At 42.0% G+C, this 17,072-nt stretch overlaps 1 protein-coding gene across 1 annotated transcript in view; it reads left to right on the top strand.

Annotated features, from left to right (window-relative positions):
• TPH2 (tryptophan hydroxylase 2) overlaps positions 1–8,339 on the top strand; it is a 96,225-nt gene extending 87,886 nt beyond the window's left edge. The window contains exons 10-11 of the mRNA XM_044226610.1: positions 7,029–7,162; positions 7,294–8,339. Coding sequence (XP_044082545.1) covers positions 7,029–7,162; positions 7,294–7,468 — 309 coding nt within the window. The 3' untranslated portion in view covers positions 7,469–8,339. The remainder of the gene's footprint in view (positions 1–7,028; positions 7,163–7,293) is intronic.
• The last annotated feature ends 8,733 nt before the right edge of the window (positions 8,340–17,072 follow it).

The raw sequence follows: 17,072 nt of genomic DNA, 5'->3' as shown, positions 1-17,072 counted from the left end.
TCTGTAGAATGCTTCTTGATTTCCATGAGAAAAGAATTAGAAAATGGTTTAGCTCTTGAGCTACATCTATTTACATTCTCAGAAGGTTTATAAATGATGCCAGAAACAAAAGAAACAAATCTCTCTCATTGCCCTGACTTTCGACAGGGTCCTCTAATCAGGTTAATGGGGCATGTATAGGCAGCATTGGGTTGAGTGTGTTGTTTTTGTTCCAATTGGTGTGGACAGAAATGTCTGGAAATGGAAATCAGCCAGGGCTACGTACACCAAAGGGCATTGTCTGCCGTGAATCTTGTTCTGGTCCATCACCTCTGGTCATTAGCATTCTTCCATTCTCAAACTTCTCCACTCCAACTTCCCAGTGATTGCTACTTTGGACCATTTTTACAATTCAGAAATTCTTGCTATGAGAAGTAGCTTCTGATTACTCACAGAGAATACATAACACAAGATGCTTCCCATACCTACTTCCCTCTCCTCATCTCCACTGCAATCTCTGCAAATGTCCAGAACTCTCTCACAGCTTCTGAGTACTTCTGTCTAACTTCTAATTGAACGGACACATGATAATTCTGAACTCAGGATAGGGAGAAGCTTTAGTGATAGCACTATAAAAATTCCTGTGTAAAACACACTTAACAATTTCAAAAGTAGTTACTTTTTGCAGTGGAAGATCTCTTGTTTCCAACTGTAGCCTAAATGTAGGTCCCAGCTAAGCTGTGGGAGGTTTTGGTGTAATCTTTATTACTTTACATAAATATCCATAATGCACCTTCTTTCCTTGAACAGAACACTTTTTAAAATTTGCTTTAAGAGGCTAAATTTTCCTGGGCGTAGGTGTTGTACTTCAGAGCTGACCAAGTACTCCCAAGGGGTGTATGTATAGTTCGGAGGATAACTTTCATTTTTCCTCTTATTTTTTCAATGATTACAATGCTTGTTTTTTGACAGTCTTTGGAGAGAGAAACTAAATATGGAAAAGCTTGTACAAGCTACATCTGATAGCACAAAGACTTCTTTTAACCTCATCAGTGGTTGCCCTCTCTCTTCTCTGTTCTGTGATATATTTTTGGGAATTCTAAAAGTGTGTTTTGGTAGGGCCTCTACCATACCTTCCTCACTCTGGGGAGCGGCTGATAATGAGCTAACTCATTTGGAAGTCTGACTTTAAAAAAAGTTGAAAGTAGGATGCTCGATTGGTGTTTATCCATAGCATATGTCTTTCCCACTTTTTCTATCTCCGAAGTGACCCTACTATATTATGTCTCATTTTTAAATTTATTATGCACTCATTTATTTATTCACTTTATTCAACAAACCCACAATTAAAGTTCTAATGTTTCAAGGAACTTGGAGTCTCTAGTAGGGAGATTCTAAGAAAATGGTTGATAGGTGTCGCTGTCGAATTCAAGCGTCATAGGCAAGCAGCAGTGAAGTTTGTTCCTGGTGGTGGTAAGGACTTGATTGCTAACCGAGGAAACGGCTGAGTCTTATCCTAAAACGTTAATACGTCTAAAAAGCAAAAAGGCAATTTCTCCTTTTTTTATGGGTAAAGGTAAAGTCTAGTTCTCTATTTCTTTAAGGGCATGGATTAGATTTTTTTGTAAACAGCCTTAGCACCTACCCCGTAGTAGCTGCTGAAATAGTACATACCAACCCATCTGTTCTGCTTTTCAGGTTTTGACAAAGCTGATAGTTTTAAATTTTTTCATTATTATTATTTTTTCAGCTCTAGTTTTAGGACTTCCTTGCACACTGACTTTATCATACTGCCTTTTTAATAGACTAATTAGCATTCAAAGAACAGACTTGTGTTTATTACAATCATTCTTGTTTATAGCCATTTGCAGCAGCTCCGTCCAGTGGCTAGAATTCCCACTAGGCCGTATAGAAGAGGCTGGAGGCACCTGTGGATCCTGTCACCAGTATGGCTAGAGTTAGGACTCACCACTGCAGAGCTCTCCCACTTTTCCCCTGCACAGATGGCTCATACCTCCCTCCCCCCGACCCAACTTTTCCTGAAACCAGCACTGTTAGTAAAGACAGAGCAAACTCTGGAGCATGAGTAGTTGGAAACAGGTCTTTAGCTTTTATAAAGAGATTGTTTGAAGAGAGAGTTTTTTCCCCTTATGCCTGCAGCTTATTCAAATTGATGAAACTTGCAACATCACTGATTTAAAAAAAAAAAAGGTGTGATGCCATTATCACCCGATTGAGCAATAGCAGTGTTGATGTCACTTTGTACTTGGTTACTAGGAGGGACATTTGAGGGAAGTTCAAAAAATATTATCTACATGCATGCCTATGTACATATATAGATGTATATATTTGCTGTTCTGATGGGGGAAAAGAAGATTACAATGTGAATATGGGAGTGTTTGCAAATTCTTATTTAGAATCTAGGGCCCAAATTACCTCTAAACCTGACTTCACGCTTGACTTTTTTCCAGCTTAAACCAGTCCTAATATAGAGGGTGATGATCACAGGATTTCCATGGAGAATAGTTGAGATAGTAACTCGGTGCCTGCAAAGGCAGGTGGCTGGGAGGAAGGAAGATTTTAAATTGAACTTAGGGGAGGCACTGTTGTAGTCTGAAACCTGGAAGCCTCATAGCAGGGGCCATGTTATTTTCTCTGTGGGTTCTGGACCCCTGGGGGAGAAGAGCCACACCAGTGGTGACAGGCGGGGTTGAATGCCATCATCTCCAGGTTGAACTGTCCATGATCACTTAGGAAACCAGGCACTCCCATGAGCCAGATGCTTTGTATGCATTACCTCTTTTAATCCCCCCCCCCTTTTTAAAAGATTTTATTTATTTATTTGCCAGAGACAGAGGGGGAGAGAGCCAGCGAGCACAGGCAGACAAAGAAGCAGGCAGAGGCAGAGGGAGAAGCAGGCTTCCTGCCGAGCAAGGAGCCCGATGTAGGACTCGATCCCAGGACCCTGGGATCATGACCTGAGCCGAAGGCAGCTGCTTAACCAACTGAGCCGCCCAGGCGTCCCATCCCCCCGCCCCCCCTTTTTTAAAGACTTACTTATTTAGAGAGAGAGAGAGAGCGCGCCACTGGGGGGAGGGAAAGAAAAGCAGACTCCACGTGGAGTGCAGGGCACCGTATGCCACTCGATCTCCACCGCCTGAGCTGAAGTCAAGAGTCAGCCACTCACCTGACGGAGCCACTCAGGTGCCCCTCGTTTCTTACCACAACCCTGGCTTACAGATACTATTCGTATCCCCATTTCCAAGACGAATACTAGACTAGACTTAGAGGGTGGGATAACTTACCCAAAGTCATGCAGAAACTTGAGATAACAACTGGTTCTAGGAAACTAGATGTTGCAAAAAGATTTTTGTATTTAAAAGGCTGGAATGACAAATAAGCCTTAATTTGTGCACCGAAGCCGATTAATTGCTAATGGCCACCTCTGTTGGGAAGGAGGGGAAGGCCATGCTGAGGCCAGTGGGAGAGGCTGCCACGGCCAGTCTGGGCCACCTGGGGCAGAGGGAGGAGAGGCCGGGAAATGCAATGTATCTGCAGGCCCTTTTCAAAGCATACTGCAAGGAGAGCTTTGGAATTCATGTAGATCGGTCCTTCCAGTTTCTGAAAGAGGAAATTCTGTCCCCACCTGGGGAAGTTTCACTCCTCTGATATCATGCCTCTGGGACAGTGTGTTTAGGACCCAGGTATCACAGCTCCCAGTCCTGCCTACTTCACTTTAGCACTCTGGGTAAATCCAAAATAGTCTTTTTAGAGAGACTTTGGATGACGGCAGGTGATGCTCAAGCACTCCTGCACTTTTAAAGTGGTGTAAGACTAAAGGACCGTCGGCCACATTCTCTTAGCCTTAGAAGGCCTCTGTCTGCTGAAGCCGGATGAGTTCTTGTGGACTTCAGGATACCAGACTGTTAACACTTTGGGAAGGAGGCACCACAGAGTTCCCTGGGGACATCAAGCAGTGTGGCTCAATGTTTACAGAGAATCCACTGTGGACACAGAGGGGAGGGCTGCTCCCTCAAGCTGAGGCAGCGGAGAGAGAGACGTGACAGGAGCTCAACAGGGCTTCACCCCCTGGGGCATCAGTAGAGACGTGGACCTTTCCTAGCCTTGGGGCCACACTCTAGTATTCAGGCTGCATGGATGTCCCTGGCAGGCAGCCCGCAGAAGAGCTCGCTGTCGGGGAAATGCGACCCCTCACAGGCGTGAGCAGCCCCTCATTTGTCGGCCTCACTCGGCGGTTGCCCCCCGAACTCCAGGCTCTTGTCATGCTCCAGGCTAATACAGGTACCACTATCATTCCCTTTTGTAATAGCCGATGAGCAGCGTTGGTCCCACACCCCATGGGTGGAGGGTCCCCAGTAGGTAGTTAGCATGTTGGACCCAGCAGGCTCCCGAGGGTAGACTGCCTTGTTGAGAGCTTGCAACACTCAGCTCCCAGTTTCTCCTTGGAATATTACATTCGGCAAGTGTGAAATGCGTTGCCTGATGGTCTTTGCCTCAGGTTTCTTGAAGCCTGTCCTTGACTGTCCTTGAAGTCTGGGGCAGAGGGCTCTGCCCTCTGGGCTCTTTCCTGGTCCCCTCTCCTCCTCTTTACTAGTTAAAATGACTACACAGGCTCATCTGAGTATCCCGTGGAATGTCACATGACAGTTCTTTCTACCGCTACACTGACTTCCGTCCCTGTTGCTGTAGACACACATTCGGGAGGCTTCTGTTATACATGGTGGCTGCCAAGCCTGCTAAGGGCCCATCCAAGCCTCTCAGACCCAAGCAGATGAGTTTCACCTCCTTCTCATCAGCAGTGGTTTAAGTGTTCTCACAGTCTGTCCGGCTGCTGCTCTGCCCATGTCCCTGATTGTGAGGATGAGAAAACAGAAAGATCAAGGACACTGACTCAGTCACTGTCCTTCCTTTCCTACGTGCTGGTGGGGGACCGCACACTTAGAATGACGCACCGAAGTCAAGCACGCCCCGAGTCCGCGGCCGCGAAGGAAGCCGCTTCTAATTCTGAGCACCACAGCAAGTCGGTAGGAAGCCTGTTCTTTGCAGAGTGGCGCCAGTTCTCCAAAAAAGACATTTGTTTCTTGAAACTGTGAATTTGTTTTTAAGATGTGGACAGGGGGCGCCTGGGTGGCTCAGTGGGTTAAGCCTCTGCCTTCGGCTCAGGTCATGATCTCAGGGTCCTGGGATCGAGCCCCGCATCAGGCTCTCTGCTAAGCAGGGAGACTGCTTCCTCCTCTCTCCTTACCTGCTTCTCTGCCTACCTGTGATCTCTCTGTCAAATAAATAAATAAAATCTTAAAAAAAAAATAAAATGTGGACAGAATTATTAGTCATGTGGAACCCAAATCCCCTGATGTTCACTGCCCTGGACTGAATCTAGCACAAACACATTTGCAGGTGTAGTGACCTTCTACTTCTAATGAAACTGTCCTGTGGGCCAAAAAGAATGCGTTCATTCCCAGAGGCCCTCCACGTCCCCTGATGCACGGATGCATCGATGTGGATAACACAACGTTGCGGGAATGCAAATCACATGTGGGCCAGGGCCGCGTGCCCTTTCTCAGACATGCCAGTTTTTTTGGTTTGCAGTTACATTTTCAGACTTAGGGAACTGCAGCCTTATTCGTGGAAGGGTGCGAATCATGCCGTGCATTTTTGAAATTGTTGGGGAATATACCAAGAAATGAAACGGGAAAGGTTTGTGGCATTTCTCTGGTTAATTCAGCAATGCACCTCTTACACTGGAAGGTGGAAAAGTACTTAGGGTGAAACCCAGAAGCTGGAATGCCATGTCTTCAGGAATCATCCCGCCCAAGCCTCTCCGTTACAGTTAGGGAAACAGAGGCACAGAGAGGTGAAAGACCATGGCGCAGTTACCCAGCGTGACAGCAGCAACATCTCGAGTGAAGCCCCTTTTCTCTCAGATCAGGGAGGTTCCTGCTGCCCCTTCTTTCAGTCCACCACTCTCCCCCAGCTAATTGAACCTTTCAGGAAAACACAACATCTAGAGGAATATTTCTCAAAATAGACTTCACAACCCCTGGGGGCGGAATCACCTTGGATGCCTCTACCATGCAGATTTCTGGGACTTACCCAGACCTGCTAAATAAAATTGAGGCCGGGTATCTGTATTTTTTTTTTTTTTTCACAAGCCCCTCAGTCATTCTTACGCACATGAGGGTTGAGAACCATTAACCCAGGGCTTATAAAAAGGCAGGTGGCACGTGGCAGGAAGTGACCACTCACTTTTAGCCTAGCTGAACTGATCTCGAGGAGATAATCATTCACTGTTCCTTGCTGTTCTCTGTGGCAGTCATGTAGTGAGTTGAATGGAGCTAATGATGGTTCAAAGAGTAATTGCACTGAGTTCCCTGTTTTCCTAACGCCTGGTCTGAGCATAACTATAACTATTAATATTAGTTCTTTTTGCCTACCTGACAATATTTATCTGTGGCATTTTGCTCTGCTCTGCTTGCTGGAAGGGAAATGAATGCTTTGCAAGTATCCTTAAAATATTCAAGCCCACTCCAGACTCTGTTGATACACAGTACCTGGCCTTAAAATGTCTCGTAATGAGGCCACAAATAGTTCAGTCAGAGTCCCAATTACCTTTCCACGCAGGTAATTATTACTTCTGCCATTTGAGTGAAATTTCAGTACATTGCTTATGGCAATAAATTGAGGGCCATATTTATGTTCTCTCCTTGCTTCTATTCATAGCATAGCTTTAAAATTCCATTTCTTTTGGGATATAGCTCCAAACTGTCCTTCCCTATGAATTTGTCTGATAATATATAAAGTAATACCATAATCTCATCCCCCCCCCCAGCTTCGAAAAGATTTGAACAAAAGCAAACAAAAACGCAAACACTCAATTTACCTTGCGTAAGGGAGAGTACCGTATTTCATGGCCGACTAGCAACTGAACAATTCTGTAAAAATACTGATCTGTGTTGTAGAAACACGACATCATGGCACTTTGGAAGTCTCATTATGGAGTTTAACAGGTTTTGTGGTGTGTTTTGCAGCATGCTCTTTCTGACAAGGCATGTGTGAAAGCCTTTGACCCAAAGACAACTTGCTTACAGGAATGCCTTATCACCACTTTCCAGGAAGCCTACTTTGTTTCAGAAAGTTTTGAAGAAGCCAAAGAAAAGATGAGGTAGACTTGTTTTTCTTCCATCTACAGAAAATACCTTTTTATTTCTTCTGGCTCTGTTCCTTCCTTCTCTCTGTGTCTCTTCTACCAGTGAGAGTTGATCGCATATCCTTCTATCTCCGTTTATTTTGCAGGGACTTTGCAAAGTCAATTACCCGTCCCTTCTCCGTGTACTTCAATCCCTACACACAGAGTATTGAAATTCTGAAAGACACCCGAAGTATTGAAAATGTGGTGCAGGACCTTCGCAGTGATTTGAACACAGTGTGTGATGCCTTGAACAAAATGAACCAGTATCTGGGGATTTGATGCCTGGAACCAGTGTCATTGCCAGTGTGATCTTTTGGGGGCTTAGCAGCAATTCAGTCAATGTCATGTAACACTGATGACTTTCTGTGTTGTGTCATGGCTTGGCTAGTAAGCATGCAATTCTGTATATCTCTATCTACGTGTAACTTACTGTGTTAATGTGTGAAACATCATAAGGAACCCAGTGACTACAGATAACCACTCATTGTTTGAAATGTAACCTGTTTAAACGTCTTCAATAGATTTGACCTTTCCTGCTTGGTGTCTTTAACCAAACTGCAGCTCTTTAAACTTGGTAACAAATAGTCCTCTTCTGATTCTAGCTTATTACTCTCTCCTTCTCAGATCTGAGCTTTTCCCCTATGTTCGTTAGATAAAATGAAAATAGCAGTAAACTGTTTCTATAGCCCCAGTGTTTCCACAGCATTATTTGAGATAAACCCAGAATTGTGTGAAACCTCCCACCACATTAACAAAAGATTCAGTATTCTGTTTCAAAAGGGAAAACTCGTGAGCACACTAGTTGGAATGGGTTTTCAATTGAGTATTTATACAATGTAAGAAAAGAGAACATCTTACAAATGGAACAGATAGGGGACATTGACCACGTAGAAACTGAGGGGTGACATGCTTTCCAAGGAATTTTGGAAGAAAATCCTTCTAGAGGGGCCATTAGGAAACACTAAATGGTGGGCAAAAAAATCTTGAGACTATGAATTTTATGCTGGAATAAAGTAGATTATCATGCTCAATTGTTTAGCCCATTTCTCTTGGAGAACACTAATATCAGAGAGCCTCGATTTCAGAGCTGTGGAAATGGATCTCAGAGAGCTGAAGTGCTAGGCACAGTCAGCATGCACTAACATTTACAGCCCGCTGCACCCCACTTTTGGATCGCTGAGAAGTTCAACCTGGTGGATTTGTGTGTAGTCAGAGAAGGGAAACTGATACTTCTCACAACTAAGGTTTATCACTAAAGAGGATTTGGTTTGTGATCCAGGGCTGCCAGTAGTACAGCTGTCTCCCCCCACAGCTCCAAGCCAAGCCAGGTCTCTTGAGGGCTTGTCCGGTTTGCCCAAAGTTTGGGCAGATTTGGGCAAATGGTAGTGATACACCACACATGTCTGGTTATCTCTGCCCTAAGAGGTATCATCAGGTGATTAAGTGAACAAATAAAAAACTACTGAATGAGTGAATAAGTTTCTTCTGATTCTCTGAACAAAAACAACCACGGTTCCTCTCTCGCTCCTTTCGTCATACAGAATGCTGGGTGGGGGGAGGGGGGCTGGGGAAAAGAAGAGAAGAAAAAGATGACCAAATGATTTTTAAGTTAACAGCTCTAAAATATTTACTTATGCAGTTTCCAAGGTGTTCTTTTAATAACAAATTGCATGTAATTTCAAACTAATTGATACTCACACGGGGCCATTTGGAGTCAGAAACTTTTGGACTACATATACTCAGGGAGGACATGACAAAGAGTAAAAATATGACTCAGAGAGAGGTAGGTGAAAATAAATCAGAGGTTTGAATAGAGGTTCCTTAACTCCTGAGGGAGGATCTTTCATTTCTGAAGGATTCTTGGAACAACTGAGTTTTGGAAGGGGATTTGGTAGACAGAAAGTGAGAGTCATGCAACTTAAAATGCAATTTTGTAAATTATGTTCAGTTAGACACCATATAGCACATAATTAGTTTTTTCTTTTTTAAAGATTTTATTTATTTATTTGACAGACAGAGATCACAAGTAGGCAAAGAGGCAGGCAGAGAGAGAGGAAGGGAAGCAGGCTCCCCGCTGAGCAGAGAGCCCAGAATGGGGCTCGATCCCAGGACCCTGGGATCATGACCCAGGCTGAAGGCAGAGGCTTTAACCCACTGAGCCACCCAGGTGCCCCAGCACATAATTAGTTTTTGATGTAGTCTTCAATGATTCATTAGTTAATTATAACACCTAGTACTTCAATGCTATTTTAGATGAAAGAGATAGTGCCTTGAAAAATTATTGGTGTTAGAGAAATGTTAAGCTAGCTGAACCAAGAGGACCTAGAATGATCTAGTAGTTGCGCATTTCAGTAATTTTATAGGTCCCCAAATACATAATTTTTTATATCTTGTTCGCTAGATTTAGATGATCCTGAGTAATTATTTATTTATAAATACTAACCTAGAATAACCCAGAACAATAAATCCAGAAATTTCCAGAACTAGTTGCTGAATTTTCTCAAAGAAGGAAATTGGCTGAGAAACTCTTATTGTTTGCCTTCTATGTTGTTTACATAATTTGGGTTTGCTTTACTCACCCTTACAAAAAAGCCATAAATAGCCATTAGTTTTTTCCCTTCCAGCCCCATGAAAGGCGAGGTTTTCAGCTAAGTGGACTAAAAGAAGAATTATAATTAATTATAAACAAACACCCTCAACAAAAATAATGTTTGAGCTATCTTCTGATTTGGTTTATAGTGGCATCTTCTTTTCTTTTCTTTTCTTTTCTTTTAATATGTGCAAAATCTATGTTGTTTCAAAAATAGAAGAGTTGCAAAGTAAATAGGCTTTCCCACAGAGCTTATGTAGGTATCATACACGGTGGAGGAATTACTGGATTCTTTTTAGTCTTGTTCTCCATTTGGAAAATCAGTAATGATGGTTTTCACCGTGTGAAACAATGGAATCATGGTTTTCATTTGTTGTGAGCATTTAACACACAAATGCCATTACAACTAATGGTGGGAAAAATCCTATAAAATTTAATAGCCATCGTAGGAAAAGTGTTGGCAGAAAAAGTCCCTAAATGGAAATCGTACAACAAGATAATCACAGCTAGCTTCTCATCATATTTGATACCTGCTCTGTGTAACCATTTGTCTCCATTATGACTCATGACTTAAAGCTAAATGAAATAGAATCAAGGACAATTATAAATTTGAAGACACTTGCTCACTGTTGTCTCATTGTGCATTGCTACTTTATTTTGACTTTGCTGCTAAATTCTATAACAAGCTAATCAGAAATCAAAAAGAGATTTCTAGTAAGACCAGGTTTTTATGCATCACAAATTAGCAAAAGACAGCCGGAATCTGATTAGTCCAGGTTTTTTTTTTGAGCATTTTTTCTGTTATGAGTTAGGATCAGGCATCCAATACATTCTTGGATGATCAGTTTATTTGGCATAATGAGAGTTCAATAGATTGTTCATAAATAGCATCTTTTTTTTTCCTTAAGATTTTATTTATTTAAGAGTAAGAAAGAAAGAGAGCGCAGGCAGGGGGTAGAGACAGAGGGAGAGGCAGACTCTCTGCTGAGTAGGGAGCCTGTTGCCGTACTTGATCCCAGGACCCTGGGATCATGACCTGAGCCGAAGGCAGACACTTAACCAACTAAGCCACCCAGGTGCCCCATAAATTACATGTTTTAAAGTAGGGAACTTTGACCCAAGGTGGTTGTTATTTATTTATTTATTTATTACACTAGTGGTAAAGGTTGTGGAACTTAAGTTTCTGGTTTAGTCTCATTTATTTACTGTGTAATTTAGAAATGATGCTTGATGGGGATGATATATTTGTGCTTGTCTTGCTTGCACGTAGTAAATGGGCCTCAGCCTAATGAATGTAAAGTATTGCAACATTTACCAACATGAAAAGTCTAAAATGAAAAACAGTGTGCTTTAACGTGGGAGCAAATGGAAATACAACGTTTCATTTTCAAATGGAGTCATGGCTCACATCATCTCATTTTCTTCATTCGAGAAAGAAAACATTAACACTCGATGTAGTTGTCCTCCAATTCATTTGATCTAATTTTCAACTTCTAAAGAATCAAACACTGATGCTTACTCTCATGAACCTTGTCTTACTTATAATGAAAAAGAAAGCAGCCCAGACTTTTCTAGTGTGTCTGAGTTTTTGTTTTGTTTTGTTTTTTTCTTTTTCTCCTTCTTCAATTTCCAGAGGCATTCTCTTATTTTGGGAAATGATTCTTGTGTAGATTACGTATTCTGGGAAGAGGCAAGGGAATTAATAGTGAGACTATTACACTTCTTCTAATATTAGATTTACGTGTGTTCAAAAGAAACCAGTTCTGGAACATCAAACAGTGATGCTTTATAATATGACTTGGGGTCTCAAAACATTTATTCAGTGGCTTAGACCATATCGGGGACTATCTGAGATACTTTTCTAGACACTGAGGATATAGTGGTAAATAAGGCAGAGAAGTTTATGCCCATCTTGAACTTATATTCTGGTGGACAGATACAGGAGAAAAAAAAACATTATTTGAGACCATGGCAAGTTTTATGAAGAAAATAATTGGAGGGATAAGGAGCAATGGGCAGGGGGAAGGAGTAAGGTGGTCAGGGAAAGCTTTTCTGAGCAGATGGCATTTGACTAAGAACCATAGGATGAGAAGAAGCCAGGCATGAAGAGACCCATGGAAAGAGGGTTTCTGGAAGAGGGGGCAGTGAGATTATAGCCATGGAAAGGCTTCAGAGGAAGGACAAGAGGGCAGTCTTGGAGGCAAGGATGAGAGAATACAGGGTTCCAGAGGGGATCAGGTTTTTGTTTTTTAAGTTTTTATTTATTTATTTGTTTATTAGAGAGAAAGGGAGAGAGAGAGAACACAAGTGGGAAGGGCAGAAGGAGAGAGAGAGGATCCTAAGCAGACTCTCCTCTGAGCACATTGTTCAACAGGGGACTTGATCTCATGATGCTGAGATCATGACCTGAGGCAGAAACCAAGAGTGTGTTGCTTAGCAGACTGTCCCACTCAGGAGCGCTTGGAGGTCAGTTATGTTCTAAATGGGGTGGAAAGTAACGGGGGGGGGGCATAGCAAGACAGTGGCAAGATCTGATTTACATTTTTAAGAGGTTACTCAGGCTGTGGTGTGGAAATGAATTGAAGAGGGATGGGATGGGAGTGTGGGGTCAAACCAGTTAGGAGGCCATTGCAATACAGTATCTTGCTGGATCATGGTGGACACTACTAAAAGATGTTGTGATTAAACAAGTTGCTAAATTTAGTGCGTGGATTAGAACTGTCAGATGAAAAATTAGGAAACTGCCGTTTCTGGATTATCATTTGACCGGGAAGCAGATATTCAATGATATCCTGTGTCTTCTGCAAATATGGAAAGCTTCCTTTGACAAAGCAACATCATGTTACACTTTCCATGGCCAACTTTTAAGGGTAAAAAGCCATGCCGATTTTTTCCCCTTGTGAATCACAAATACTAATTGCGTAAGTAAAAAAAAAAAGTAGAAAATGAGGCATTCTTGGTGCTGATGGGTAGTGCTGACATATAGGATAATTCAGGACAAAAAAGCTTCCTCATCTCCTGGTACACTGAACTTTTGTGTTCACCATGCCATCCAGCCATTTGGGTGGGAGTGGATCATGGAAGTCTAAGTGAGTCAGTTGTCTATTTCCATTCTTCTTGCTGCTTCCCATCTCCCCAGATACATATTTCAGGTACCCCAGAAAGCTTCCCTTATTGTGATTTCTTCCTCTCACCAAGAAGGCTGGGTCTGGTACAGCAGCAGGGTGTATATTTCCTTCTTGGGGAAGATCATGGTGAGCCTGATGTTTGACCTAAGGGCATCTGTGGTCATGATATGCCTGCAAATAGCAGTCTCATAATCCAGTCTGGATACAGTTTTTATAATTGAACAACGAAAACATCTGACAGATGTGGGTAGGGTAATTTCAAAGCTCATGGCACTGAGAAATCAAGTTCATTTTCTGTCAGAATCAAATCTTTAAAACAGATGCAAACCTAGCCCTCAGTTTTAGGTTAGGAAAGATAATATTAATAATAGGAAGGTGGTGGGAATTTCCTGGTGCCTCCTTCACTCCTTCCAGATCCCTTGCAGTTCCTACTTTTTAGCTTGTTAATTTTCATGGAACTAGCAAGATGCTGATTCAGTAGGTCTATTATTCCCAAAGGATTGAAAACCACTGAACACATCTAATGTACAGCTTGCCCAATTTTAGTGAACAGCTAACTTCACAGACGTTAATGAGGCCAATTATTGGCAAGTGAATTTGAAGTGAAGAACACATTAGGTTTGCCACTATAGCAGTTATTTGTTATTGGGATCGATCGAGGCAAACTTCCGTTTGATCATTACATCTGATTGATCACGGCACATGGCATTATGAAAGAATGAGGTTCCCCAATCAGATAGGTACTTGGAAGAAAAATCTCTACCTTGCCAGGGCAGAACATGTTCCCCTATCCATTTCAGTGTGAAAGCCTAGCCATTAAGTTGGAATGGATCCTAATTAAGCCTCCTCACAAATCTCTAAAACTTTTTGGTCTTTCCCATGGAACAGAGTTTAAAAGAAGCTGAAATTCCTCCCTTTCCCTACGTACAGTCAATATCAAAGAAAATAACTTGCAGGGTAATACTTACTGCTGAAAACCAGTGCAGACACAGAAATCCTGATTTGAAGTGGCATTGGAAAGTATAATTTGATTCACCCAGCCAAATGATTACAGCAAGTACAGATCATCAGCATAGCCCACTCCAGCATGTTTCATTGGTGATCAGCTGACAGCTAATTGCCAGGATGAGTCTGCCTCTTGAGCTTCTGCCTGGGAACAGAGGGAAAAGTCCCATGACTCCTACGGAGCCTGGACAGAGGATTTTCCATGTTGGAACTATGCCTTTGAGGATGGTTGTTGCTCTGCTTACACTGGCCAGCTGCTGTTTGCCTCTCTTCTACCAGTAACCGTGACTCTCCCTTTCCTTTTGGGAACACCCCCCTACACTCTGTTCATACCTTGGGTAAAGCTGACTCTCTCAGTTCCAGGGATGGGCTTATGGCCAAGGCTTTGTCAGTGAGATATATTATGGTGACTGGTACAGGGATGGGCCATGACCTGAGGTGTGCCAATTAAAGTCAAACCCTGGCCTTTTCTGGAATTCTTGGGAAAGAGGCGTGCTGCTGTCTTTCTTCCATGACTAGAAGGTGGTAATTTATGAGTCTAGAATTTCTAGGAGCCACCAGGCAGAGAATGTAGGACCAAGAGCAAGAGATAGAGATGATGTCTTAATGCTATTGTCAAGCTCATGGATTTAGCTGCACCTGGACTTGGCCAGGTCTGTGAGCTAATGCATGGCCCCTCCTCCCTTGCTCTCATTTTCCTGCTGTGGCCATGGGCTCCAAAAAAAGCACTCATGCCTAGGATAAAAGCACAAAAAGGAGAGGCAGGAGATTTTAGACGTGCTTTTTTTTCAGTTTTCCTCTTGGTTTTGGAAATCACAGCTTCCTGAAGAAGTACTATTTATATCCTTTTGGTTTATTCTGTGCCATAGAAGTCTGGGATGTCTGACCTGTTTATCCTCCTCTAATGCTGGAAGTGGTATGACTTCTTCCGGTAAGATGTGGTCAGCAAACTTGCTCAATGGAAGGGTTTAATTGGATTCTAAATGGCTCTCTGAGATTCAATCTGGAGGCCACTGATTTGTCCCATGGAAAAAGAACATCAAGGCTAATTAAACTTAAGATACTTGGATAAGACTTTTTGTGCCAGTTTTTTTTTTTTTTTGTCATTGTTTTTGTTTTTACTGTAAGTGTTAGGAGGATCTGGTTTGCAGTTGAATTGAGCAGCTCTAAACAAAAATTCTCAGATTCTAGGAAGAGAACATGGGCTCTGGAGTCAGGTAAATGGAAGTACATAGTCTGGTTTCTCTGCTTTCTAGCTGGGTGATTTCTATGGATATACTGACACTTTCTGAGCTCCAGTTTCGTTTTCTGCAAAGGGGAATGAGAATTTGTTTTTATAGAATTATCATAAAAATTAATTTTACATATATATATCTCTAACCATAAAAATTACATCACAAACATTAATTTTTTTCTCTTCTTGTTTTAAAATCATGAACCCTTAAACATCTCTAGCTTTTCTCACAATTTAGATTATGAAATCATTGTATCTTAATGGCCCAAAGAAGTACCATCCAGTGCTATGGGTCATTGTTTTTATTTCTGTGACTTTTCATACTTCCATTTGACCAGATGTTAATAGAACTGAGTCTTGTTCAGATGTGGATCTGTGGGCTTGTGATCATTTGCATGATGGCCTTAACTCATTACCTGGAAATTCAAAGACAACAGATATTCCCTGATTCAGTGACTTCAGAGATGTTTTTCAATTTCTCTCTGGACATCAAAATTTGTATCTATGAAATGGGGCTAAAAATATAAAAACCTGTTTAAACTAATGGAACAATATAAAAGGTTGGAACTTTCTGGAAGAAACACACTAAGAAGATCAAACTATTATTCAAAGTTCATTGAATCATGATAAATTGGCTCTGGGCCAGTCTACAACTCTATCTCAGAAAAACTGAGCCAGAGGGCAGAATGGTTGGTGGGTCCATGTTTTAGTCATCAGCCCCTCTACTAAAAGGCAGGCCCAGCCAACCTCTTCTCTCTCAGAGGCACTGCATTCCCAAGGCTTCATTTCAGAGAGCAATTGCTTAGGGCTGTCTCTAATGAGAATAAAGTCCTGGTCAGAGGGAACAAATTAAGTTCAGAATATAAATGCATTTTATTTGTAAAGCAGGAAAGGGAGGTGCTAAGTGAAAAGAGGAAATTGGAATATTATGTATTGGGAGAGCAATTCCCTTCATCCTTGCAGCTAATGGACTGAACAAAAAGTGAACAATTTGTTTCATGTGATGATTCGCTAACGCGAATCGACGAGGTTTCCATTTCGGAGTCCCATTGCACATTCAGCTGCTTGTTCTGTAGAGCTGTAGCACAATTATCTGTCTATCTACTGCACTGCATAAACAGGATGGCTGAAATGTGTGTGAGAAATAGCCGTAACTGCTTAAATCCTTCCTGTTTAAGGAAGGAGCGAGGGAAAGGCAATATGGAGTGTCTCCTACTTGCCTTAAAATAACCATCTGTTTCCTTTGTGATGTCCTCTTCCCTGGAGAATTCACTTTCAGAAAAATATTCTAATATGGAAAGGGGAGCTGTAGCTGGATTTAGAATTACTTGGAGCTTTATTCTGACATCCTTGTCATCTTGGTTTTAAATTAAACAACTTGAATATAGTGCTCTTTCTAACCACCAGTGTAGACATTATCCTTGTGATCGCCTTTACATGAGGACAGAGTTTAGGTGGGACAAAAACTGACATGTGGGGAGAAGGGATATTGGACATGTGAACTGAAATAAAGCCTCATTTCAGGAAACATTGTAATCAAAAACTGATCAACTTTATCTTCCATTCCTGAATGTTTATTTTGTTGACTTTTGTTTTTGTATTATTTTGTATCATTTGGGTTGGTTTGGCCAATGATGGGGAGCTTTCATACATATGGCTCATGGAGCCCAAGAGCAGGGGTGCAGTGGGCCCGCAAAAAGAGCTGGTAACTGGAAAGACTTTAGATTTGCTCTCTGTTTTCACCTTTGCCTTCTCTGCACATCTGCTTCATTCTACTTTCTGGGACTTTTTATTTTTTTTAATCTTCTTTAAAATCTGCAGATGGGATTTTCATACTTACCCATCTGCATGGTAGAATATGGGGACTTCAGAACTCCCGAGTTTTACATGTTGTAGTTTTAGCTAAAGACAGACTCACTGCATCTA

This window comes from Neovison vison, chromosome 12, assembly GCF_020171115.1.
Source record: "Neovison vison isolate M4711 chromosome 12, ASM_NN_V1, whole genome shotgun sequence".
NCBI lineage: Eukaryota > Metazoa > Chordata > Mammalia > Carnivora > Mustelidae > Neogale > Neogale vison.
The sequence above is the reverse complement of the archived record's forward strand: the minus strand, read 5'-3'. Positions and strand labels throughout refer to the sequence as shown.